Source organism: Aotus nancymaae, unplaced genomic scaffold (genome assembly GCF_030222135.1).
Source record: "Aotus nancymaae isolate 86718 unplaced genomic scaffold, 86718_ANA_hifiasm-v0.15.2.pri h1tg000059l, whole genome shotgun sequence".
NCBI lineage: Eukaryota > Metazoa > Chordata > Mammalia > Primates > Aotidae > Aotus > Aotus nancymaae.
In genome coordinates, this window is record NW_026988473.1 from 56,605,019 (window position 1) to 56,631,912 (window position 26,894).

The window sequence follows — 26,894 nt, forward strand, 5'->3', positions numbered from 1 at the left end:
TAACAAACTGTTCAACCCCACTGCTGCTGAGACAGTAGCCCCTGCCTAGTAGCCTTCCTGCACTGTCACCCTAGTGGAGCTCTAGCCAGCCTCTCAGTGACATCTCCTGATCCGTATCATCCCACAAAGACTCACAAGTCTCCTTCCAGCTTGTTGAAGGCGCAGGCCAAGGCCACCACCTGGTCAGTGGCCCGGCTGATGACAGGGACACAGAGCATGGCCTGAAGCTCACAGCCCAACATGCTCTGCAGCTGCTGCACATCCTCCTGCAAAGGAGAGGCAAGTCAGAGCAGGGAAGGAGAGGGGAGCATGCTTCCTTCCTCCAGCCCTCCATCACATTTGGCAACAGGCAGTTCTAAGGGACTCATGCAAGGTGGAAGCTCTGTGACATGGAGATGGGATAGTAGAAAGTCCCCAGGTCTTGTCTCCTCCATTCCTAGGCTGCTTTATAACAGAGACCTTGGCTCTGGGGTCTCCCCTTTCCCCTCTGGGTCAGCCAGGCCATGACTTACAGAAGTGAGGTCCTTCAGCTGGATGGACTTCTTGTCTTCCACCACCTGGCCCAGGCATCCTGTCAACTAGAGGGTGAGGCAAGACTGAGTCAGGGCCAGCACTCCCAGGTCAGGAGACCTCAACCTGTCCCCACCCTCAAGTCTGAAAGTTTCAAAGAACTCTTCAGTCAGTCCAAATGGTGGATGGGGTCAGCACTGAGGAGGAGGGATGGAGGGGAGTCCGGCAGAATTCACTATAGAGGACTCTAGGGTCTTCCCTAACTGCGAGACAGATAAGCAGACTCCAGGATTCTCATCAAAGAGTCCAGCAGATCCATATCCAGAAATACTCCAACAGAAAGGAACAGGTCCCAGGTAAGCCTTTCCATAGATGCTAAGAGATTCCTCATAATAGAGCCTGATGATCACAGGTTGGGATCGCTTTAGCATTTCTAAGTAGATCCCAAGATCCAGATAATTCCATCAGATTCCAAGAATCTAGAGGATCCAAATACTCCAAGAAGATCCCAGAAGTGTCTACCCAGCCTCAACCGCCCCTGCAGATTCCAACAGGAAGACGCAGAACTCACGGGAAAGCTGACCTCTTCCCCCAGCACTTTGTCTCCGATGACCTGAGGAACAGAGTGCAGGGCCCGGTTAAAGGAAAGGCGAGGGATTCCCCCCTCGGAGACAGGAGTGCCTCGCCCAGCCCCCCCCCCCCGCCCCCGGCTCCACTGTGGACCTGGGCCCTCACCTTGCAAGACAGCTGGAGATTGTCCTCCGACACCAGCAGGAGGCAGCAGCGGGAGGCCCGGGTCTCCTGCTGCAGCTGAGGGAGGGACAGGCAGGGCTAGGGTCTGACAGCGGGTCCGGGCCACCCCACTCCCCACCCGCTCCCCTTCTCGGGGCTCTTCAGGCGGGTGGAGGAGAGGGGAAGGGACATCGTAACTGGAACTGAGACGGAGGGCTCAAGAGGGCACTCGTCCCCGGAGGACAGGGGAGATGGCCTGGAGGGGCGCAGGGACTCACATATTGGAGCACTTTAAGCTGCAGGGAAGAGGCATCCAGGTCGTAGAGTTCCCCTGCAAGGGCCGGGCGCGGGTCAGAGAGAGGGCCCCTCCCCACCTCCGTGGCCAGGTCCCTCGGGCACCGCCCAGCCTGCGCCCGGCCCTGGCTGGCTCCTGGGACCGCCCAATCCACCCACCTCCCCTCCAAGTCCCGCCCGGCCCCGCCCTCGGGACCTGCCCAGGCAGGACCCTCACCGCACAGTTGCAGGATCTTGCGGTCGCGGTCGGTGTAGGCTTCCCTGTCCTTCTGGTCTTCCGCCGCGCCCTCCGGGGGATTCTGGACCGCTCGGGGAGCCTCGCTGGGCCCGCGCTGCTGCAGGGCCTGCACCCTCCGCAGGGCCACCAGGGTCTGGGGCAGGCCGAGCGGTCAGCGCGCCGCTTGCCACTGCGGACTCCTGCCTCTGCTCCCGCCGTTCCCTCTGCCTGCTGGGCCCATGGACCCCGCCGCCATCCCAAACAACTCATCCCTGGACTCTACATTCCTGAGGGCTCCCCCAAGGGCTCCCACTGCCCCTGGAGCGTCGGTCGGTCCAGGAACAGGAGGGCACAGGGTCTATCTCCAACCCTAGCCCCTAGATTCTTCCGAGACAAGATGTCAGATTTCTGTCTCCAGCCCCCTCAGGGAGTCGTAAGTCCTTGTTAAAGTCACAAAATCATACAATCTCAGGCAGGAAAGGGCCTCCGTATCATTAGGTGGAGGGGTCTTTCTATCTCCTGGACTTAGGAGGGGTTGCTTCCCCATAAAGCCATCGAAAAGTCGAGACATTGTAAGTTGGCAACCGTGTGTATTTATAAAGTATTTGAACAGTTTTGTCTCACCACTGTCCTAGGTCAGTCAGTGCTATCATTATCCCCATGCTCAGAGAGGTTTAGCGACTTGCTCAAGGTCACACAGCTCGAAAGCAGCAGAGCCGAAGCTGAAACCCAGGTCTGTCCAACTCCCTGGCCAGGCCATCTTCCCACCAGCTGTGATAAGGGTCTTCAGCCTCATCCCACACGGCCCCAGTCCCACTCACATGCCTCTCCACTGCCTGTAGGCTCCACTCCTCATTGTCACTCAGCTGGCCACAGTGCACCTGGAGGGAGGGGAGAAGGGAACTAGCTGTGACCTCTCCCATTGTCTGTCCCTGCCAGAGTGCCCTTCCCATGCTCAGCACACACAGCCCCCATCAACATATACACACTCCAGTCCGTCAGCCTCAATGATAAGCCCCTCCTTCTGACCACGCAGACAGCTCCAGGAAAATCCCCTCCTGTGGGAAGTCTCCTAGGACTAACCCAAAAATGTGAAACTTTTTTGTCTCTGCCTTTTCAATCACCGCCTCATCAAGAGCACAGTTCAAGGTGTATGGTTCAGGAGACGGAGGAACCTTAGACCCCTCTTCAGCTCCCAGCCTATGGAGCCCTGTGGTTGTGATTTTAGAATTGGAGGTATTAGCCTCAGCCTCCCAGCCCTATCCTTTCTGAGTTAGGGTATGAGCTGCTCCTAAGTCTTAGATAAAGGAAAGGGTTCAGTATGACGCACCTGCCATCAGGAGGAGGGGTGAATGAATAAATGGATAAATGGGTTGGTGAAATACTTTTTCTTACGTGTGATTCTCACCACTGTGATGCAAGCCTCCACCTGGCAGATGGGCCATGGCCAGAAAAGTGGAGTAACTTGCCCAAAATCACATAGCAGAAAGTGGCAGAGCGAAGACAGTACCACCCACTCCCTCAAGCTCTCTGCCCACACCTTCCCCCTCCAGCTCCACCCTCACCACCATTCCCATCATCCTGTCCCTCTCCAAGTTCCCTGTGCCAGTCACCAGAGAACTCAGCCCATCTTTCATACTCTGTGAAGTCCCTTCCCTCACCCCTACTTGGGTGCCTGTCAAGGAAAATGAGAGACGGCGGGGCGGGAGGGTGGCAGCCTAGGGACCCACTATAGGCCCTGCCAGCAAGGCTCCCCACCTGCGTCACCAGCTTCCGGAGCCTACTCAAAGCTGCTCACCACCTGCAGAGCTCCCCACAGCGCCTGCACTGGGGGCCCCTCCCTCCTCCCTCCCCAGTCAGCAGCCAATGCCTGCCTCAGCTCTGGGTCCCCTGCCAGGAGCAGATGGGGAGGAGGAGACCAGCAGGTTCCCGGGAAGCTCACAGTCTGGGTTGGGGCGGGATGAGTGGGGGGCGGGGAGGGGGGGACATGACTGGGAGGAGGTGTGGCGCCTCATACCTGATGAAGGAGGGAGAAAACTAGGTGGGTAGCTCAGAGGGGAGGACATTTGGAAGGCTTCCTGAATTGGCCTGGGGAGAACAAGTAAACCCTGAAGAGACCAGGACACTGGAGGTAGGTGGTGTGGGGAGATGAGGACCCAGGCAGGGGTGTGGTCCATGGTATCACAAAAGGAAGGGCCTTGAGTGCCAGGCTAAACAGTTAGGCTTTAGCCTGAGAGTACTGGGGAGCCATGGCAGAAGTTAGCACCTGAGGGCCATTGGCTATGGGGTGTAGGGTGAATTTGAGGGAGGAAGATTGGAGGCAGGAAGACCTGGAAGAGACCTGGGCCGTCAAGAATGGTACTGAAGCTTAAGCTCTGGATGAGGCTCAATCCGTGACTCCTACGGGACAGCGGGGGCTGGCGGGAGGAGAAGATGGGGCTATGGTTCATTTGCATACGGCTTATATAAATATGTTGGCATTTTACTGTTAGCACATGGAGGAGGACATGGTTCTTGTTCCTTCCACCTGGTTCCCACATCTCAGGAATAGAGAAGGTTGGGACCCCTCTAGGGCTGTAGGGGCAACCAGTTCCTGGACTGCCTACGCCCACCTGCACACATGTGCAATACACACACACAGAGCAGTCACAGACACAAAGACATCCACACACCCACCCTCACAGTGTCCACAGCAAGTTCATGCCTGTACACAGGAAACTTAGTTCATATACTCAAGGGCCATGAGCATGCACCTGGCGTCCCTATATACAAACACAATCACCCCAACACATTCATGGCTTTTTGTTCACCCACAGGCACACACACTTGCACCTGCTCTTGCTAATCAGGGCAAGTGTCCAGGGCCCAGTGGGAACACAACAGAGGGTACTGTGGCTGTAAGAGAGGGTTAAAAGCCCAGCACAGGGCCAGGTGCGATGGCTCACGCCTGTAATCCCAGCACTTCGGGAGGCCAAGGCAGGTGGATCACCTGAGGTCAGGAGTTCAAGACCAGCCTAGCCAACATGGTGAAACCCCATCTCTACTGAAAATACAAAAATTAGCTGGGCGTGGCGGTGGGTGCCTATAATCCCAGCTACTTGGGAGGCTGAGGCAGGAGAATCACTTGAACCCAGGAGGTGGAGGTTGCAGTGAGCCAAGGCCGCACCACTGCAGTCCAGCACAGGCGACAACAGTGCAACTCTTTCTCAAAAAAAAAAAAAAGCCCAGCACAGCCCCCAGGTCCCCACCCTCGCAAGTTCAAAATGGCCAATGGCATGAGCACCCATCCCTGTGCAGGGAGTGGCTGGTGCTGCTGGGGCAAGAGTGGGCACACATCAAGCGTCAGATGCCAGAAACCAAGGGCCACCACTCCTCACAGGGACTTCTTATCCAAGGATCGAAGACCAGAGCCAAAGACTCTTTCCATCCAAAAAATCTGCAATCAAGGCACCTTGAGTGGCGAGCTGTAAAGGCCCAGCAGTCGGCCACACAGCCCTGCACCTGGCCGGCATATCCCTCAGAGAGCCCTCGCTGACTGCGGCCCCATCAGGCCCCAGCATTCCTTTGCAGGACTCCCTCGAGGGGTTTCCTGGCTAGCACTTGCCATCATGTGTGATCCTATCCTTATTTTGCTCACTTCTTTTGCAATATTTGAGTTATTTTTATTCTTTTTAGAGATGCCGTCTCACTCCATTCTCCAGGCCAGATTTGAACTCCCGAGCTCAAGGAACACTCCCAGCTAAACCTTCCAAGTAGCTGGGGTTATGCTCACTTCAGTGCTTGCCACCACCACCCCTCCAGACCGTATGGTCTGTGAAGGCAGGGCCTGTCCAATCTGTCTTGGTCACTTCTGTGTTCCCAGCACCTAGCACACCATGCCTGGCATACAGTGGGTACTCAAATAGTTGTCCAACTGATGGACGAGTGGGCGAATGGGTAGGTGGATCAGTGGATCAATACTAAGAGCAGAGACCCAGAGCCCGGAATGGGGCTTGTCGAGGAAGGAGCTGGTGACTCCGCCTTCCCAAAAGATCTACCCTGTGGCACTCCGTCTACTTTCTGCACCCTCTGCCCTGAGGATCTGGTAGCAGCTGGGAAGTCTGGCTGTGCTGCCTCTGGGAGGCAGTGAGATCCTGCGGGCCAGGGAGCATCTGTCAGACGGTATGCCTTGGGGAGGGGCATCCTGGGGAAGTGCATTTCCACATTAGTGGGAAGGTGCAGGCTTGGAGGAGAGGCAGATGTGAATAATCCAAACATCTTTCAAGAGCTCTTCCCTGCCCAGGGTATTTGAGAAGGGGAAGGGACGGGTGTTGAAAACTTCTCCTGGCAGCCAGAGCTCTGGGTGGCTAGCATCCTGCTCCACAGCATGCACCCCTAATTCAGATTCCCTGAGACCACACTCCCCCCAGCACACCACCCCTTCCCCTGGCCTCCTTCCTGCCTCACTCACATTCCTCCTCTGCCTAGGATCCCCTTTCCCTTCTTCCCTGCCTGTGGGCCTCCTACCCATCCCCAAAGCCCCACACAAGTGCTCTCTCCATGGCAAGACACCACTTGCAGACCCAGCCTCTGCCACCAGAGCACCTGCTGGCAGCAGTATTTCACCTGGCCCATGGTGGCAAGGGTGTCCCCACCTTCCCCCAGACTGAGAGCTCCCTGAGGGCAGAGTCTGCCCCAGCACCCAGCCTGCCAAAGGACGAGAGCAGAGTTCTACTGGGTAAGTTAAGTGAAAATGATCAATCCCATCAGCATTCCTGAGACATACACACACACACATACACGCATGCACGTGTGCGCCTCTGGACCAGTAAGAGCCAAGATGAGCAGCGGCCGTGGCAAGCATTCTGCCCACAATGGGAACAGCCTTCCAAATGTCTTCTCCTCGCTTCCCTCCTGACCCAGTCCCCACAACCTCAACCTAAGGAAGTCCTTCTCAGGCACCTGGCACCCCAGGCCCTTTTCCCTCAGCAGAGAAGGAGGTGCATGACCCAGCCACCACCTCCCAACCCCCACCTCTGCACACAGCCCCTCACCTCGGTGCCCCCAAACTGACCAGCCCTGGGACAGAACGAAAGCAAAGAAGAGGGGGAGGCGGCCCCCTGAGAACTCTGCAACAGCAGATCCGTTCCAGAAGCTGGAGGTGGGGGGAGCAGCTTGTGGAGAAACCAAGCAGGGGCCTCGGCTCCCTCAGTCAGGCAGATGGGTGCGGAGGAGACCCAGCCAAGTCCTCCTCCTCTCCTCTCCCCTCTCCTCCCCTCTCAGCTGTCCCCCACTCCCACCGCCCTCTCCCGCCAGCAGCTCAGAAAGGTCAGGCGCCTGGGAAGCCTTTAATTTCATTTTAATGAGCTGGAGAGGAGTCCCCGGGGAACCAACACCTGCTCATTTATCTGTCCCTGCCCCCAAACCTGCCCTTTACTGGAATGGCAGCCCCCTCGACGGAAGCAGACCCCCAATAATGGCGATTTGGGGAACTCATCCTTTGGTCACTAGGACAGAACAAGAGTTTGAACCCCCACCTCCACTGAAAGAGCGGCAGAATTCTGTCCCCACAGGCTCTGCGCTTCCACCACCCCTTCCACGGAGCGGAAACCCTGGGAACTTCGAGAGAGGCTGCAGAAGGAGCCCTGCCTGGGTTCTGGGGTTCCGGGGTTCTGGCAGACCATCCACCACTTCCAGCTAACACTCCTTCCTCACCTACTCCAGGAAGCCCGCCTCGCTGCCTGTCTTTTGCCTAACCTCAGCCCTGGGTCTGGCTGGCCTGCCCACGGGCTTTCCTGAAGGCCCCCAGCTCCCACCACCCCGAACCTCTGGCTAGTTTCCCACACTGTCTCTGTTGGTCAGGCCCTTATGTCCATCCATCCCTCTGCAGTGTCTCTCCTCACACTTCACTTGTTCATGCCCTCCTGGACGCTATCCCCACCCCATCTGGAGGATCCCGACGAGGAACAAGGTTAGCGCTGCTTGTGCCAAGGACTGGGCCTTCTAACCTCTGGGGGGCTGAGAGTCCAGAAGGGGCTTGGACACCACTCGGAAAGCTGCTGACTGGGCCAGTGGCTTCATCCTACCCATTCGAGTTGGGGCAGAAGGTTGGGGTGTGGGAGAGGCCCCAACTCCTCCCACACCCCCATTTCCCCTTGCTCCATCCTCACTTATGGCGCCCATCTCTCTGTCTCTCTCTCTCTCACACACACACACACACACACACACACACACACACACACACACCCCAGACAGGCTTCATCCACCACTCCCTCCCGTGGTCTCCTCTCCCCGCATCCCACCGCCTAGGTGGGCTCTTACCAAGATGACAGCCGCCACAGCCCCGGCCTCCTTGTCCGCTAGCGGTATGACCAGCACTGAGGGGGAGAGGGCAATGAGGTGCTCCTGCAGGGCCGGTGAGGCTCAGTGATACCGAGCCGAGACCCAGGTGGGGGAGACAAAGATGCAGACAAAGAGAGGCCGAGACAGAGACACAGAGAGACCCCAAAACCCACAGAGACAGAGAGGCAGGTCCTGAGGCAGCGACAAAACCACAGCAACAGCCTCTGCACAGAAGGAAACCCCTTCACTCCACCACCTTCCCGTGATCCTCCCATGGTTGCAGGGAGGAAGGCGGCTGGTGCTGAGCACCCCTATTTTACAGATCGGGAAACTGAGGTCTAGCAAGGGGAAGTGACTTGCCAAAGATCACACAGCAAGTCAGGCCTCCTGACTCCCAGTCTTGTGCACTTTCCACATCGAGACAGAGGACAGAGACCTAGAGAGACTGAGACACGAGGCAGAGAAAGACATGGCGGACAGGAAGCATGGAGGGGAACAGAAAGAGGAGCAGGAGCAATGACAGTGACAGAGACAGTGTGAGAACAACTGGAGCCCCATCCAGCGTCAGGCACAAGCACATCACAAGCACAGCCACGGGCCACGGAGCCCTCGCAGGTGCCCGGCCCCTAACATGCATTGTCTCACTTGCGCCTCCTTGAAACTCCCCCCTTGTCCCATTTTATAGTCAGGAAGTTGAGGCTTAGAGAGTTTAGTAGCACAATAGAGAAAGAATTAGATGGAGGGATTGCTAGAGACACAGAGCAAGAGAAAGGAGACAGAGATGAAGACGGGTAGAAGACAGACGTGACCTGGAGTGCAGGGGCCACAGTCCCTCCCTGCCCCTGCCCCTGCCCAGCTCCCAGCCCTTACCTTGGGTATCAGGAGCCAGCGGAGCCACCAGCCTGGCCAAGGGCTTTCCTGGCAGGTCCGAAAGGCCCAGTCCATTGCAGCCCAGCCGCTTCCGGGAGATGACAGCCTCTCTGAAAAGAGGACACGATGCCATATTGAGAGCCTCTGGCTCAGGGAGGAGCAAAGCCTGGCCTGGGGACACAGGACAGTTTGGACCCTGCACATGTGCAAGGATCTGGGCAAGCTGACCTGCCTCAGGGTGGACATGATGACAGCAAAAGTAAAGAAGTAGGGGACCCTAGCCCCTATGTGGGGAAACAGGTGGCCACAGTCTGGCCTCTGTGCCTCTTGCTGGTAAAGGCTCAGGCAGGGCCCATCACAGATCTTCCAGGCAGTGGGAGAGCAGAGTAAATGAATGCAGGGGCTCAGAGCTAGGCTACCGGCTACAAGCTGACCTTGGACATGTGACCTGACCTCTCTGATCCTCTCAAGGACAACTAGGGTGGGGAGAGCAGATCCCTCCACATCACCATTCTCAGAAAACAATTGGAGATCAGTTTTTAGTTCAGGAGGAAATCATCATCACTAAAGTTGATTGACCATTTCCTATGTACCGTGCACAGCCCAAGCCACTCACACAGATGAGCTCAGAATTCCCAGCAATTCTATGAGTGAGATATAATCAGCATCTTTATTTTCAGATGGAGAAGCTATGGCACTGAGAGGCTAATTCACGTGTACAGGGTCACACAGCGAATAAGTGGTAGAGCCAGGATTTGAACCCAGGCAGGTGGCACCAGGGCTAGGTCTAACCACTATGCTGGAACCTTCCCAAAGACCTGTGGAGGTGTGAGCCTTGAACAGGGGGCTGCTGTGAGTGTCAGGGTATGATGGTGGGGGAGTGGTGGGGGAACCAAGGCAGGGGAGGTTGGTACGGGAAGAATGAGTTTCTCTCTGTCCCACCACACAATCCACCTCCTCTATCCCCCTGGCCTCTGGCTCATCCTGCTTAATTAAGCACCTGAATTTGCACCAACTGTCACTCCTTGGTGATTAATTGTCCTGGCTTCTTCCTCCCTCATGCTGCCTCCACTTACCTATGCTTGCAGGAACTGCCTGGCCTGGACAGAAGAGAAACTCGGGGAACTGTGTGCCTAGAGGTTCACTAAGGGAAGCCCAGCAGAGGTCGCATGAGGAAAAGGAGGGGGTGGCCTGCAAGTCACAAGATCATTAGGTCACAGACTTGAGACAAATCGAGGACCAAAGAGGTGGAGCATCTTGTTCAAGCTCATGCAGCATTCTGAACCAGACCCATTCCTTCCCGGCCACTTGGAGTAATCCAGAATCTACAGGAACCGGTGGTCTCCTACCTTCCTGCCCTTACACCCGGGACCTTTAAGGCTCCTGGAGTTCCGGGCTGTCCACATTGCCAGTCACCCGAGGAAGTGGGGGAGCGTAGGCTGAGGGCAATGGGAGCCACATTTCCTGATGATTAAACTGATGAAGGCTGAGGCTCCAGGGAGGCAGGGGGTGACCCCGGGACAAACCCCGCCAGCTCCTTGGCCTCGGACAAGCTGGTTACCCGGAGGCCACAAGGTGGCGCTGGTCCTTGCGTTGCGGTCCGACCCCAAATATTCCCGTCCCAGCCCTGGATGGGGTCTGCCTTGGCCTCTCTCTCCCAGGACCCTAATGAAGGAAACTGTCCTCAACCTATTTTCTCTTTTGCACAAAACCCCTCCGGGCTCAAGGCCTCATGACTCTCCAGCCCTCACTCATGAGCTCCAGACCCCAGATACCCAAAGGCCACCTGGAGCCTCTCCATCACGTGCCTGAGGTGGCCCAGGGACCCCCATTCCACTGAATTATTATCTCCACTCCCCCGACCCTGCAGCAAAGCGGCACAATCATCCACCTTCTCTGGTGGTCCTTCTCTGCTTGTCCGAAAACCTGCCTCTGTTCCTCACCTCCCCCATCTGATCAGTGAGTCACTTCCCAGGCGTCTCACGACAGTCCCCTGCTCTCTATGCCCAAGCCACTGCCCAGCGCACATGGAGACACCTTTCCCCCAAACGCTGGGGCAGCCGCTCCCCAGCCTCTGGCCTCCTAGCTGGGTATCTTCAATCCGTCCTCCATGCCACAGCAAGAATAAATGTTCTGGACTAAAAACCTCAGGGGAGTATCCTCCTTAAAACCTCTCATTCCACTGGGTCCTTCTGGGTCTGGTTCAGTACTGAAGGCTGAGATGAGCAGAGGGGTGGAACATAGGCCTCCCCTGAGGAGGCCAAGGACCCTCGGAGACTGATATACAGACCCAGGCTTGAGTCGGGAGATGAGGGCTCCACCAAAGGGAGGACAAGCAGGCCCCAGCCCGCCCAGGTGCAGGGTGTGATGGAGCCAGAGAAGGCTTCCTGTAGAGGGAGACACCTGAGTTGAGTCTTAAAGCACATGCAGAGGTCATCAAGGCAGACAGGAAAGGATGTCAGGGGAACTGCTCGTACGAAGGTGCGGAGGCGAGAAGACTGCCTGCTGACGGAATGGCCACGAGGACGCTGGTGTGGCTGGACAGCCGAGAGCAAGGCTAGACCGGAGCTGGGGCCCCATGGAGCTGGGCCTGAGCCCGAGGGCAGCAGGAGCCCCAGGAGGGGTCTGAGCAGGGCATGGGAACGGTCAGGTGTGATTTCAGACCGACTGCGCTGCTGCCTGGGTAAAACTCTCTGAGTACGGAGAATGTGACACTGGAAACCTGGTCTCAGTGAGGATCCCATCATCTTAGTGGCCCTGGACAAGAGAGAGGCAGGGCTGGGACAGATCAACCTTGACTAAGCCGAGATACCCCCAAGCACTGGGGCTTCCAAGGACCCTCAGTTCTCAGGAAGCCTCGGCACCTTGCTCTGTAGCCTGCTCTCCCCTGGCTTAGCCGGACCCCCAGCCCAGCTCACCTCAACCTACCACCCTGGGAGTCCCTTTCCTCTGCTACAGCCCCCTAGAACTGCCTTCCTCCTGGAGGCTCCAAAGATGCCCACAGACTGCAAGGGGAATGTGCCAAGGCTGAGTCTCCCCGACCCACATGGGAGTGAGGGCTTTGTCCCTGCTCCTCTCCAGTTCCTCCCTTACTTCTCCCCCTTTCACCACCCTGCCTTCCAGGCTCATGCTGGGGGTTGTGGGGGACTCCACACCCCAGGGCCAGCTGCCCAGGCGAAGGCTAATGACAGCCCTGGGTGCCTGGGTGGTCACAGCCTGCCCCACTGAAGATAAGGACAGATGGGCACAGAGTGGAGAGAGGAACGGGCGTGGACTTTATGACAGTTCCGTCCCTTTAACAACTATTTGTTTAATGGAAAAGAATCGAGGGAAAGGTTCTCTGCTGGTAGGGCCAACAGCCTGGAAAGAGCTGGGTCCCCAGGCCCTGTGCACTTCTCCGAGTCCCGGTGTGTTCTTCTCGGGTCCTCTACTGTGGTGAAGCCCCTTCCCTTTCACTGAGTCCCCCAACACCCACTAGGTCCCAGCCCAAAATGAACAGCCAAGCCTCTTGCTGAGCCCATCCTCCCACTGAGCCCCGTCCCTCAAAGGAACCCCCCATCCTCACTGAGCCCTCCACTCTCACTAAGTTTCCATCCTCCACTGAACCCCCATCCCCTCACTGAGCCCCCCAGTCTCCCTAAGACTCCATCCCCCACTGAATCCCCATCCCCTCACTAAGCCCCCATCCCCTCACTGAGCCCCCATCTCCTCACTGAGCCCCAGTTCTCTCACTGAGCCCACATTCCCTCACTGAGCCCCATCCCCTCACTAAGCCCCCATCCCCTCACTGAGCCCCTATCTCCTCACTGAACCCCAGTTCTCTCACTGAGCCCACATTTCCTCACTGAGCCCCATCCCCTCACTGAGCCCCTATTCTCTCACTGAGCCCCCATCTCTTCACTGAGCCCCCATCCTCTCACTGAGCCCCCATCTCCTCACTGAGCCCCCATCCCCTCACTGAGCCCCTATTCTCTCACTGAGCCCCCATCCCCTCACTGAGCCTCTATCCTCTCACTGAGCCCCTATCTCCTCACTAAGCCCCTATCCTCTCACTGAGCCCCCATCCCCTCACTGAGCCCCCATCCCCTCACTGAGCCCCCATCCCCTGGCTGAGCACCCCACTCTAACTGAGCCCCCAGGACCTTGACCTCTTCTCCCCTCCTTCCCCTAGTATGTGAGGATCCCAAGATGAGAGCATGCAGTTTCCGGTGTCCTCCGAGACAAACCCCAGGGATGGCAGAATTCTGTAAGGAAAGACCTGGTCCCCTTAGGGCAAGAAATTTCTTAGGGATGGGTCCTGGGACCCCGAAATGGTAGCAGAGGGAGACAGCCAGCCTGGGCTGCGGTGGGGGCGGTGGGTGCTTCAGTTGCTGCTGAAAGGCCTGAGATTTTCACTGCACTCAGCAGCAGGTAATCAGAGGCTTTAAGATAGCAGGAGACACCAGAAGAGGAAGGCGGCAGAGCTGGGCCTGAAACGGGCTGGGAGATGGAGGTGGGGCACCAACAAGAGGGAAGTGAAGCCTCCTTCCAGGAAGACCCTGGCCCAGGCAGCCTTCCAGGATTCTCTCCTCTCCAGTCCTAAGGCCCTTTGCAGCCCTTACAATTCAGAGCCTCACCAGCCCTCAGCATCAGAATGTCCAGCCTATCATTTTACAGAAGGTCCAGGGAGAGGGCAAGGGATTGTGATTGCAGCCGTGTTGTCCTGGATTCCAGGTCTCCAACTCCTGGCCCAGGGTTCTTCCTGTGGGCAGACCCATCCCTAAGAGAGGCCACTATGGCCCAGGCCCCTTTCCTGAAACTTGGATCCTTCTCAGTGTCAGCGAGCTGCGGAGTAGGCTTCCCCAAGAGGGCTTCTGGCCGGGCCACAAAAGATAAGTAAAATGGGATTGGCTGAGACGAAGGTGGAGCAGGGAAGGCTTTGCAAGGAAGCGAGTAGCCCTTGCAAGACAAGAAGACAGAAAAGCCAAACACACCGGGGGGATGCAGCTGGGCATCTGAGAGCCTGCAGAGTGAGGGGAGCAGGGGCAGGTGGGGCTGGGAGCTGGCGGGGCCTCCTCACTCCACCTTGACCCTTCCCTACCCTCCTCTCCCCACACTGCCCTGAGCCCATTCCCTGCCCGTTGCGTCGGGCCTCCTTATCTGTCTTTATGATCCAGCCTCCACGCCACACCTGCTGCTGTTTGCCAGCCGTCCAGGGTTTCCTGGAGGAGCACCCTCCCCGCACCCCTGCCTCCTCAGACACTGCTAGAGCCTCAGGCTCCACGGCAGCCTGCAGGCTGGTTCCTCTCCCTCCTGGGGGGATCAGAGCCACAGAGGTCACCATCGAAAGGCCCATGTACCCAATCCCACCCATTTCACAGAAAAAGAGACTGAGGCCAGAAGGGAAGTCGTTTTCTCAAGGTCACCCAAGGCTAATCACTGGTTGGAACTTGGCAGGGTACAAGTAGCAATCACTGAGCTCCTACTGTGTGCTGGGCACTGTGCCAAGCACTTGGCACCTGTTACCTCATTAAGCCAATGGACAGGCCCTCAGGTAGGAACGCAGAGATAGAGGGATGGGGCCAAGCTAAAATCCAGACCTGTCTGAATCCCATTCCAGTGCCCTTCCCTCTTCCATATACCTGGGTCTCAAGTCTGCATCCTGCTGGGAGCTCTTGAGGGCCAAACCAGTCTTGTGGCCTCTCCGCCCTAACTGTGGATGTGGGCTCACCACCAGACACCAGGCACCAAGGTAGGCAAGCAGAGCTCAGATACCAGAGAGAGCACTGGGCCTGGGCCTTCACCCCAATCCTTGCCCCCCAGTGACAGGTATCCCCTGAGAGGTCCTCACTGCGCTCACTCTCTTCCCTTCTCATCCCCCGGCCCTCCTCCTGGATTCTCCAACCCGTCTCCCAGCAGGCACTCGCCTCCCCCACTCCACCGAGCTCTGGGCTAATTGCATTTGAACATTCACTTTTAATTGCTTTTCTTTTGTATTTTTTCCAAAGGCCTGACAGAGTCTGAGTAGTTGGAGGGAGGATGCTGAAAGGGCAGCTGATGCCAAGGATCTGAGCCCTGTCAAAGATGCCTGGACCGCAGACACGCACCAGCTCCACACGCCCAGACAGCCAAGGGGACCCTGTGCAGGGCCTGGGGGCAAAGCACACCTGCAGGCTGCTCCCGCTGCCTCCCTCCCAGGAAGGCCTCCCAGGCTGCTTTGAGGGCCCTCCTAAAGGAGGGGAGCTCATATAAAGCAAAGTTCTTTAGAATTCGAGGAGAAAAGGGGGCATGAGCACATTTCTCCTCTTTAGATTCTAAAGACCTTTCAGCACTGTCCCGTCCTCTTACAGATGGGACATGAGGCTACAGAGGGAGGCTGTGGCTTTGTTCCCACACTCCTTGTCAGAGAATTTGTTAGGGCAAGGTGAAAGGAGCTCAGTGGGAGAAGAGGAGATGGAAAGACTCTGGGCTAACAGAGCGGAACCAACTCCTTCCACAGGAAAGGGGCCGGGAGAGAGGCCAGCATCCTGGAAACCAGGGTTTCCAGCACCAGGAGAGGCCTCAGGACCACGAGTCCAGCATCCCCAAACAGGAATTCTTTCCATGGCCCTGTGAAAGGTGTGTGGCTTGCCAGGCTCAGCTGCTACCTGAAAAAGCCACATCCCTGGACCACTCAGCCTATTGGAAAAGCCCTCCTCACAGGGGTAGAGAGCTGCCTTCTGGGGACACCCCCGCTGGTGCCCATTCTGCCCTCAGCTCCCTGCCCAGTGCTCCCTGGGCCCCACAATGGCCCTGTATTCAGTGCTTAGCGGGCAATGGCCACATCCTTTAGAGCCTGCCTCCTCCCAGCAGCATTCGGCCCCACCGTTTTCTCTCTGATAAATTCCACTTCCTCTCACTGCCCCCTGCACAGCCAGGAGCCAGAAGACCCAAGTCCTAGGCTGGCTCAGCCTCTTACCTGGCATGTAGCCTTGGTCATGTCTCATGGTATCTACCCATCTTGAAGATGAGGAGGCTGAATTAAACGGGCATCGAGGTATCGGGGGGCCAAGTGCACTGATCCTGTGATCCTGAAGTCAGTGATTCCAGCATTCTCTCACAATGGTAATCCCCAACAGATAGTCCTCACCAGGATGATTTAAATACTTCACATGTGTTACACACATTTAATCCTCCCCACAATCCTATAAGTACCATTATTATCACCATTTCACAAACAAAACTGAGGCACAGAGAGGTTGTATCATCTGCCCAAGGTTACACAGCTAGTAAACAGGGAGCTGGGATTTGAACCCAGGCCGTGGGGCTCCAGAACCCTCAGCAGGATGCTGCCTCTGGTCTCTCTGTTCTCAGATACAAGGAGTTGGCTCCTGCAGGCCCAGCATGCTGGGATTCCAAGTCCAGCCTCACAGTGGTTCTCACAGCATGCTGGTGTTCTAACTGGTAGACACCATAGCCCCAACATTCTGAGACTCTGCTCTAAGGAGGCCACAGCCATTTAGAAGCAATTAAAAGGAGAAAATTTACCATCACTTGGTACTTTCTCTGTGCATATCCATTTCCCCAACAGAGAGAAGATATTGCTTCTGCCCTTTATGCTGGGGTCAGCAACCAGGCCAAGAAAGCCCACCTGGCAGGAAGGCTGGGACCAAGGTAGGACGGGGAGCGTCAGACCAGATGACTTTGGATGGTGCCTCAGCCCTGAGAATCCTTGGCCTTGCAAGAGGGCAATGGGGGTGCAGAGAATGGCTCACCGGACTTTCCCCTCCTGGGGCAGCTCATGTGGGGGGTCCTCACACACCAGCCGGGACTCCCCGTCCAGCAGGTAGGTGTAGACAGTTTCCTAGGACAGAAGGCACTGATGAGACCCTGTGGAGAGGCCCTCCCAGCCGCCCGGTCCCAGCCTACACACAGGGGTCTGCGTGGCAAGGTCATGGACCCTGTGGGAGTGGAGCTCTGGCATTGATCTGTTCGTTTTTACTCTCCAGGTGATTCTAAGATGCAGCCAGGGCAGCAAAACACCTGGTGGACTGAGCGCTTCGCCCTCTCCTCTTGGAAGGGATTCTAAGCAGGCAGTGATTCAGTAAAGATGTGACTTTCTTTACCACCCAAAATTTAACATGCCAGGCAGAGTCGGAAGGACTGAAGCTGCAGACAAATCACCTTCCACCCGGGGACATTTCCCTGCCTGACTCAAGCCTCGGGCATTCAGCAAACAGTAACTGAGCATCCACTCTGAGCTGTACCAGGGATGGGGCTGAGAATGCTCTAGGAAGTGCCCCTCCTTCACCTCTACAAGAAACCACACACCCATAACCCCAGCCAGGGAGGAGCACAGAGCAGGCCACTGCACCATCCTCCGTGGGGCCTGGGGAGGGCTTCCTGGAGGAAGTGACCTTCCAGCTGTAACTGAGTAGGAATTAGACACATTCAGGGAGTGTGCAGGGTACAGAATGGGCTCCCAGGCCTCGTAGCAGGTACACAGGTAGGTCCAGAGGTGTACAGAGCATGGAGCATTTAGGAACAGACAGTGAGGGGAGGGGCATGGGGGCTGGGCCCGAGGTCAGCAGGGCTGAGTGGGATGGGCCTTACAAACAGAACTGGGGGCAGAGCAGGACGTGTGCAGGGAGACGTGAGCAGATTTGTATTTTGGACTGATTACTCCTCAGAGGGAGATCAAAGCTCTTGCTCTTCAATCCTCCCTTCCCAAGGGCCCAGAGCAGCTCTGGCCTCAGTTCCAGGCCATGTCTTGGCAGAAGTAGTTGCCCTCACTGACCCACAGGCAAAAATCCACATTCCTTCCAAGCAGAACTGGCAACTCTTAGGGATCCCTGACCAACCCCCACACAACACATCCTTGCCCACAACTCTGCTGTTTCTCTGTGGGACCGTGGAGAAGGGCTCGCCTCCCAGCTGAGGGTATCCTGGAGGGCTTCAGGAGGAGGTGACAGTGGAGTACGTGTTGAAGGCCCACCCTCAGTAAGTGTGGAATCCTTCTCAGCAGAAGCAGTTGCCTTCTATGACTCTGAGAGTCCACAATCCTGCCAGCCACTCTTGTCATCAGCTGTCCCCAGCCAGCCCCCGCCTGCTCCTAATCCCCAAGAGATCCCCAGCCACTACTTCCAGAGACACTGAGCCAGGTTCAGAGGTGGGTGTGGCATGGGGTGGGGACAAGAAGGCCAGAGGGGAGTTAGAGGGCCAGACACCCTCTTGTTTGGCTGGAAGGAAACCTAAGTGGGAAGTTCAGGGATAAAGAATTCAGTGGGAAGAGGCCGCCCACTCCTCGGCTATATCTAGCCTCCTTCTTGTCATCCAGCTCTTCCAGCAGCCTGGGAGGGGCCTGAGGTATTTGGTCCAAAGAGGTTAAGAGACCACCCCAGGTCACATGGAAAGTCCTGCCCAGGCAGAGGGAGGGGTGGGTAATCCATGGGAGCAGAGGGGGACAAATTCTCGCTTCACTTCCGGATGTCCGTGTGTCTCCCACCCCCTCACTCTCAGCCCTCTAGGTTAAAATTAGCTGAGTCTATTGGAGAGAAGGAGGGAACCATTTCAGACACATCAGCACCATCTGCATTCGGGGCTGCCTGCCACAATGGGTGCTGATGAGGAAGCCAGGTGCTAGCAGCTCTCCTCCCTGGGCGGGGGTCCCCTCCCCATCTCCGCTCCCCTCCCTGGGGGCAGCAGAGCAGACCTCAGCTCCCTCACCTCACTGGGGGCTGAGCCCCTCCGTGCAATCAAGCCAGGGCTCCCGGAAGTCAGGGCTTCCCTACCTCATAGAGGTCTCTTGGGTGGGCCAGGGTTGACATTTCCCACCGTCCCAGGAACCTGAACCACAGCTGTCATCCCAGCCCCCAGCTCTGGGGAGACAATTAATTTGTCGTAGAGCATCTAGGCTGGGACAGCCACCAGGGCACCCTGCCTGTGAAACAGAGCCAGTCACTTCCTCCTCCCACCCCGGGCAGCTCTGGTGGCCACAGAGGCTCTGGGGCAGCCCTGCAGAAACCGACCTGCCAGCTTCCACCACCCTCCCTTTCCAGATGTGCCTCCATCCCAGGCCAGATGTTGCCTCAGTCCCATCCTTCTCTGGGAGTATTTATTTTTGGGCGCCAATACATCACCCACTTCCTACCAATTTCACACTCAATAAAGCTCACTCATTAGCCCTCCTCCTGGGCTCTGAACTTCTAGGAGGTTTGGGGAAGACAGAGCTAAGGAGAGGGAATGGGGGTGCGTAGATGCCAAGTCCCATTTATTCTTGTCATGCTGTGTGACCTTGGGGCAACTGCCCTCCCTCTCTGGGCCTCTGGTGGTTCATCCATCAAGCAGATTCAGGGACAATGGGGTCTGGCAGGATGGGAAGGTCGCATTCTGAGTTGGCCATATTTCCTGGAGCAGAGGCTGCCCTTGGTGTTTGGAGTAATGAAGAGGACATTCAAGGCTATCAGGACTCAGTCAGGGCACCTCCTCCTCCAGGAAGTCTTCCATGTCCCTTAGGCTGGATCAGACTCCTTTTCCCAGGCTCCAAAAGTCCCTTGTTTCCCTCTAGCTGGCACAACTGGCACCCTGCTACTTTAGGCCTCAAGGGCTGGTTTACCCATCCTCCTGCCAAAGGGATGAACAGTGGCCATTGAACCAGACTGGGGAGTGGCCTGGAGCAGCTGATGAGGGGCACAGTCTCCCCAGTAAGGTACTCTGGGCTCAGGCAACCATGATCACCACCCTCCATCTGCCCCAAACCTGCAACCTATCCATGATATTGGGATAGGATAGACAGAAAGCCACTAAAAGGCTGCCAGAGGAGATTTTTCCAGCCTCCTGGCTCCGGGCAGGGTGCTTTAACCTAATGCAGTTCTATTTATCAAAGCTGATCCCTATTCTAGCACCTCCCAGACCTGGCTTCCAGGAAGTTCTTCTACATGTCTACCCTCAACTTCTCCTGCTGCATGTATTCCAAAACCCACCTGAGTCCACCATGTCCTGTTATCCTAGGTGAATATCTTTCATTATCTGAGACACAGCTTTTCCACTTGAACTCTAAGCCCCTTTTGGCTCAGCCACTGCAGGATTCCTATGCAAGTTCATTCCTTGGTGTTTAGCTTCAGGCTTCCTCCTCCAGAAAACCATCTCAGAACACCCACCCAGACCCTTCACTTCCCCATGAAAATCCTCTGGGTAGGGACCCTGCCTCTTCCTTCCTCATTGGCCCTGGGCGACGTACAGCATACAGCTGGTTAAAGACTTGGGGGGTGGGGTGGAAATCGTGGGGCAAGGGTGGGCACCTACCACGCGGGGGAGCACAGCTGAGAGGGCCTCCTTGACAGCACGTTGCAGACCCGAAATGTCGATGACAGAGCCCAGACTCAGCAAAGCATCCTGAAAGAGAGGAGAGGGCAGTGAGGGGCTTTGCCAGGCAGGCCAAGGCAGCCCCACCTGCCCAAAGGACTGTGAGCAAACCCCCCAGCTTAGACCAGAGCCCGAGGCTCTGAGGCGCATGAATTCCAGGATCTCGGGATCTTGAAATCAAACAGTCTTAAGGTCACAGACTGTCCAAGTACCTTCATCTTACAGGTGGGGAAATTGAGGCTCAGAGAAGGGCCAGGGACTTAGCAAAGGCCTCATAGTGAGTCAACAGGTCAAGCCTGGCCTAGACCCCAGGTCTCTTGTTCTCTAGTTGAGGACAATTCTGGCATGGTAGGGAAACCACCAGCCTCCAAATTAAAACAAAACAAGCAAACAAACAAACAAAATATCCAAATTTGAGTCCTAGCTCCACTCAGCATGAGCAGTGAGTGTCCTGGTTGAGTCACTGAGCCTCAGTCTCCTATCTGTAAGTTGGAAGCAGCTGGGGCTACTGCCCCCTACAGGCTGACATGAAGACAAAATGAAATTGAGCCCTTAAAAATGAAAATAAAAATGAAACAGAGCGCTAAAAGTGCCTCACAGAATGCCCAACACGGAGTAGATGCTCAGCTGAATGTCCGCTGAAGCTGGGCACACTCACTTTCCCCAGAAGAGAGGTGGTCTCACCTAGTCTCATTTTCCAGCCTAGTGAGGGGCTGGGTTGAGAGTCGCAAGAGTCCACGGGGTGCATTGCCCAAAAGGTGGGAGAACGGTTGGGCCTCCCCGGCAACTAGAGGAGGAGGAGACGTCAGCCTTGACTGCCTCCCAGCCTTCCCATCCCAGGAACAGGGCTCGTCCTTGCAGAGCCGGAACGGAGACAAAAGGCCCTGCTTCTCGCTCTATTAACTTGGCCAGAGCCGTGGGGATCAAAGAGAAAGGTAACAGAACAAACGAAACGAGGGCCAAGGCAAGATCGTGACTCACACCATCCACCAGCCATGCCCTCCCGCAAGCCCTTGGAAGTCCCTTCAGATGTCTTCCCAGTGGAAGGCTGGGTCTGTGTTCAGAAAGCAAAGTGATTAACTGCAAAATGAACGAGACATGGCTGGGTCTCCATTCATGTGAACATAACATGAGGTTGAGGGTCTTAAAAGACCACAAGCTCAGCATGAGCTCACAGCGTAAGCGTGACTGACAAGAAATAAAAATGCTCAAACTGCAGGCCGTATTGATAGAGGTCTGTTAACCCAGTTGGGAAGGTGACAGTTCCCCTACTTCTATAGTCTAGTTAGACCATCCCCCGTTCATTGTGTCCCAGGTGCTGACAAGATGAGACTCATCCAGAGGAGGCGACCCATGAAAGGAGGGAACTGGAACCAAGTCCTGCATGTGACTAAGACTGGATAACCCGGTGATGCCTCATCTATAGCAGTGGAGACCCAGGGTTATCAGTCTCCAGTTCCAATCTCTCAGATCCTCCTGGATGGGGGATCTGAACTCTGTGGCCCCACGGACACCCTGGGAACCCATAGGATTTCACGGGAGGCTGGCCTTTGTCTAGTGGGATAAAGGACCTTCTTCCAAGCAGGGCCATGCTACAAAGGCAGAGGCCACCAGGAGAGAGGGAGCAAGTGAGCTTCCCATCCGAGGGTGCTCAAGAATGGGCTGAATGCCCATTTGTCAGAAAGTTCCACACTGGGCTCTAAATGAAGCCTTGTGTCCAGGCGTCAGCTCCAAGTTTTGCTCCCGGGTCTTCCTGGCTGCCCAATCCTGTGTTCCTTCTCCCCAGATGCTTACTCAGCATCACTTTCCCCAACACCCAGGTTTCCTTGGTCCCTCCCCCTGCTCAAGGATGAAGACACATATCTTGGTTAAGGAAAGATGTCTGCCCTCAGACATTAGAAGCTGCCGATTCCAGACAATACAATACCCAAATTGGATCACTTGTCCTTTGACCACTAGGCACTCCAAGTCACAGCACAGACACCTTCAGCACCACAGACCCCACATCCTCGCAGACATCCCAGCATGCCTTCAGACACCATCCAGGCGCGCACACACAAACACAAACACACACGCACACGCACATATGCGTGCATTCCCACTGGTACAGTTCCTCCTGGATTCACAGGGCAAGAGCTCTAGAGATACGTCCGCACAGTATATACGCAGGCTGTTATGGCCTTCCAAGGTCAATTCTGAAGACTAAAAAGGGGAGGAAGAGCTGATGCCCCAAATACTCCCAAAATAAGGTCTTCCAGATGCAGGCTCTCCAGACTGAGGCTCTAAGGATTGTGCAGAAGGTGGTGCTGGTTTATGTCTATTCCTGCCTAGAGGCAGAGGAGCCAAGAAGCTGACCTCCTGAGAGGCCCTGCCCTCGGAGGAGTCTGACGTATGTGCTGTGGACTTGGGAAAGAGAGACCCAGGTGATGGAGTAAGCTTGATACAGGGGGAGAAATTCTTCAAAGCCACAGACTTCAGACAGCTAAGTCTCCCCATATGACAGATGAGGAAGCCAAGGTTCAAAGAGAAGCAATGATCCACCTGTGGTCAGCCAGCCAGTCAGGGCAGAGCCAGGTCCAGAACCCAAACCTCTGGATCTTTAGCTCCTGTCTGGTTCCGGCTCAGCACCGGATCCCCGCTCCCACCCTAGTGGGAGCTCAGAAAGAACAGTCTGTCCTTTGTTCTGATTGGTGGACTCCTCAACCTGCCCTTTGCTTTGATTGGGAAATGTCCTCCACTGTCCTTTACTGGAATTGGTGGGTGCCTGTCTGACCTTTGCTCTGATTGTTCAGTTTTCCATGACTTTGCAGGCCAAGTGCAGGGTAATAGCAATAAGGAGAGCAGGAAAGGAAAGTTGGGGAGAGCTGGAGCAGCAGCAGGGAAGGGCTTCACATCCATGCCAGAGTGGACTGGATGATGATGTGACCGATGAAGCCCAAGGCTCTCTGCGGGGATCCTTCGGTCACTCCATCTCCTGGTCCTGCCCAGCCTGCCCCAGGAGTGGAGGGTGTTGGGTACAGGAACTGCAGCTGGGAAGGGCCACTTTAGACGTGGCACGCCAAGGGGCCTTCAAGGCTTGCTCAAATGCCATCTCCTCCATGAATCTTCCCCAGATCTCAAAGCAACCTCACCCCCATTGCATCAACTCTGGGGAGGACATAGCTCAAATTTCAAAGCCCATGAGATGTGGGCTTAGAGGGCAGAGTGGCTGCGTCAGCAAAGGAAGGAGAGAAGCAGCGGGGAGCAGCTGAGAATGGGAAGTGGGGAGATTCCTGAATTGGAGGCACAGATGGGGAGCCAGGCTCAAGTCAGGGAGCTTCAATCTTAAAAAGAAGAAGAAATGAAAAATACAGACACAGCTTTACCTGCTCACATGCCCATATCCACATGCCACACAAATACATATTGCCATGCACATGCCTCTACTCATGTGTATATGCACAGGCCCTCACACAAAACGCACACAGACAGATCAAAGGCAATTATATATTCAATGCACACACAAGGTTACACAGGCTTGCACACCACACACACACACATACACACACACCCCAGGCTCAAGATGGGATGAAGAAGGTAACATTTACTGCCTTCACAGCTTTTTGGAACAAATAACAGTATAGATATCAGCATAACAACCAGGCAATTTCCCAGACCAAAGGGGAGAACTTGTGGTGTGTAGAAAAGACTGGCAATTTCTAGCCCTGTCCCAGATTGACTACAGAAGTTCTGTGTGGCCTTAAGCAGCAACTTCCTCTTCTGAGACTCAGCTTTCTTATTACTAAAAAATAGGTCTTTCTAGCTCTGCAGCATATAGCTCTATGGTTTGGTGGTTTAATTCAATGAAGCTCGATGGATGAGAGGGTGGGTGGATAGATGAATGAGTGGAAGATGGGTTGAGGGGGTAGATAGATAGATGGATGGTGGATGGATGGGTGGGTAGATAGGTAGACAAGTGGCTGGGTGGGTGGGTAGATGGAGCCTTTCTGTTCTCCCTAGTTCCACCTGCAGCTCTGTCGTCCAAGGTAGGGCCAGTCAGCACCACAGACAGCACCATTCCCAAGCACTTATCTTTCATTCACCCCAGGTACCAAGAAAGGGGAGCCTGTTCTGAGTCAGGCCTCCTCTGAAGCCAGGGGTGGGGCTCAGCCTTGGGCTGGATCTGCATTTCTGCACTTATCTGGGGAGAAGAGAAGGTCTGGACTAAATTACTTTTAGGTCCTTCTTAAAGCCTAAGAGTCTATGAAACCAGAGATCTTGGTCTTACCCCCTCTGGAGCCACAAGCACAAGACCAACGCCCCTCCTGAGGGTTGGGGTTGCTGCCATAAGCTGCTCTCCTGTTTCATCTCCATGAGTCCCTGTGCCTTTTCCCATCTCCACAGGTTCTCTGGAGCTCTCCCCACTGCCTGGCACTGGCCCCATGCCTCCTTCTCTGGAAAGAAGCCTCACAGTGCCCATCACTCTGGCCTACAGCAAGGCAATAACATCAAAAACTCAAGAGTCAAGGCTCCAGCTGTGCAGTTGGGACTGTCCGTTCACACTGATTCACGCAGCTCTGAGTGTGCTAGGTCTTCTTCGAGGCCCTCTCTCTCTCTCTGGGCCTTGGTGTCCCCTTCTCTAAAGGGAGGAGTCTTCTCCCTCTCTGTCCATCTTCCCTTTCCTTCCTTTTGGGTGGACCTCCCTACCTTCCTCCCTGCCTCCCTCAGTGGACGTCCACCTGTGTCCCAGGCTGCACTCCCGTTCCTCTCCAGGAGTCTTGGCATCTTTTCCCACTTCCGCGTCCTCTCTTCCTCTCACAGCTTCTCCTCCCACTCTCCATCTCTCTCCTGCATACTTGCTGCCCCCACCTACTCCTGTGTCTCCAGCCCACTCCTCCCACAAACCTCGAAATAGTCACCTTGAGAACATGGGGAGAAAGCACCTGACTCAAGAGGAGCGCCCACAGAACGGGGAACCCAGGAAGGCAGCGCAGGGGGCAAACAGGGGGTGCCAGGCAAGTGTCATCTACGTCTCTTTTGCCTCCTGCCTCCTGTTCCGGTGGGCAATAGACACCATTCCTTATCTTCCCAGAGGATGGAGCCCTTCAAGGGCACAGGAGAACTTATCCAGCTCTGTGCCCAGCACAGGCCTGGCACTAGCAAGCACAGCTACCCAGTCAGGATGACTGGCAGCACTGCCCCAAAGGAGGCCTCCTACAGGCTCAGACCAGAGAAGCCCCCTTTCGCTGAGCCTCAGCCCAGCACCCAGGCTGACTCTATGCCTCCTCGCAGCCTCACAGCACGCCCGGCCTGCAGAGTCAGAGACAAGGAAGCAGAACAAGGTGGCTCCTCCTCCTTCCTCCCCACCCGCCCACGCCTGCCACCTGGCCGAGGAGCCGCCTCTCAAAGACACTGGTGCCTTAGATGCTCAAAGAGGAGCTGCCTGTGAGTGCAAAGCTCTTGCAGCCCCAGACCTTTCTCAATAAGGCTGAGCTGGACCAGGGTCAGGAGAACAGAGGAAAGAGGCTCGGCAACCCTTGGGAGTCCTAGTTTGAAGGAGGAGGAAGGACAGAGTCCCAGGTCACAGCTGGACTAGCCCAACTGTCAGTGCCCCGCTTGAGTGAGGCATCAGGCTTTGGGGAGGGGAAGGTACCCTTCCCAAGTACCTCCTGTGGCTAGAGGTTCCACCAGGTGTTCTCCAATTTTCACGTGCACCAGAACCACCTGGCGTGCTTGTTAAAGTGCAGATTGCTGGCCCCACCCCAGGGTTTCTGATACAGTAGGCCTGGGATGAGGTCCAAGAACTTGCGTTTCCAAACATTCCTAGATGACACGGATGCTGCCGGTCGGGGGACCACGCCTTGAGACTCATTGACACTATCTCCGACCCTCCTACAAGCCTGGGAGGTGCCTGTCTGGCTCATCCAATCACACAGGTATACAGTCTAAGGATTGGAGGGGTGGGGCCTTGCTCAGGTGAGAACAGCCAATGAGGGGACTCCTCAGGGAAGGTCCCAGTGGAAGGAGAGCGAAACTAGTGGTAGGGAGACAGGGATAACACGGGAGTATGGATGGGGCTACTCACAGCGCAGGAGCCCAGCCCTAACGGAGGGATCTGCCAGGGACCTTTCCTTCTCCCCGCTCTTCTCTTCCTCCCCTCCCTCCTCTACTTCCCCCTTCCCCCTTCTATACCCCATCCCTCCACCCTCCGGCCCACCCTTCGCAGATTCCGGCTTCAGTTGTTACTCCAACAGGGCCGCGTCTCCAGCCTCCGAGCCACACTGGAGACACGTGCACTGTAGAATACACCCGAGCCAGTCCCGGCGCCTCCCGAGGTGTCACCGTCCACAGGAGCCTGACCCCACACTGTTGGCTCCTCCCTTCCAGCGTCCACAGCCAGCTCCTCCCGGGCCTCTCGCCCTTCCCAAGCTGGTCCCAGCTTCTACTCCAGATCCTGCCTCCTCCAAAATGCCCTCCTGATTGTCCTCAGCGCCCTTGGATCCATCAGGAGCTAGGTTTGGGGGTGGGTGAAGGAATGGGAAGAGGGAAAGAGTGGGAGAAGGAAGGCAAGGGTCGCCTGCAACACCAGTTCCCCAAGGGCTTGGCTCACTGGGATCCCCTCAGTCCCTCAGCCAGAGTCTGGAGTCAG

The 26,894-nt window shown here is 56.0% G+C and overlaps 1 protein-coding gene across 2 annotated transcripts in view; it reads right to left on the bottom strand.

Moving 5' to 3' along the window:
* PDE2A (phosphodiesterase 2A) overlaps positions 1-26,894 on the bottom strand; it is a 100,041-nt gene that overhangs the window by 12,750 nt on the left and 60,397 nt on the right. For both annotated transcript variants that reach the window (XM_012456903.2, XM_012456904.2), the window contains exons 3-13: positions 20,207-20,296; positions 16,678-16,766; positions 8,945-9,054; positions 8,054-8,109; positions 2,575-2,634; positions 1,754-1,907; positions 1,521-1,573; positions 1,246-1,320; positions 1,082-1,123; positions 513-578; positions 136-266 (exon numbers count right to left, since the gene is read on the bottom strand). In XM_012456903.2, the coding sequence (XP_012312326.2) occupies positions 136-266; positions 513-578; positions 1,082-1,123; positions 1,246-1,320; positions 1,521-1,573; positions 1,754-1,907; positions 2,575-2,634; positions 8,054-8,109; positions 8,945-9,054; positions 16,678-16,766; positions 20,207-20,296 (926 nt within the window). The remainder of the gene's footprint in view (positions 1-135; positions 267-512; positions 579-1,081; positions 1,124-1,245; positions 1,321-1,520; positions 1,574-1,753; positions 1,908-2,574; positions 2,635-8,053; positions 8,110-8,944; positions 9,055-16,677; positions 16,767-20,206; positions 20,297-26,894) is intronic.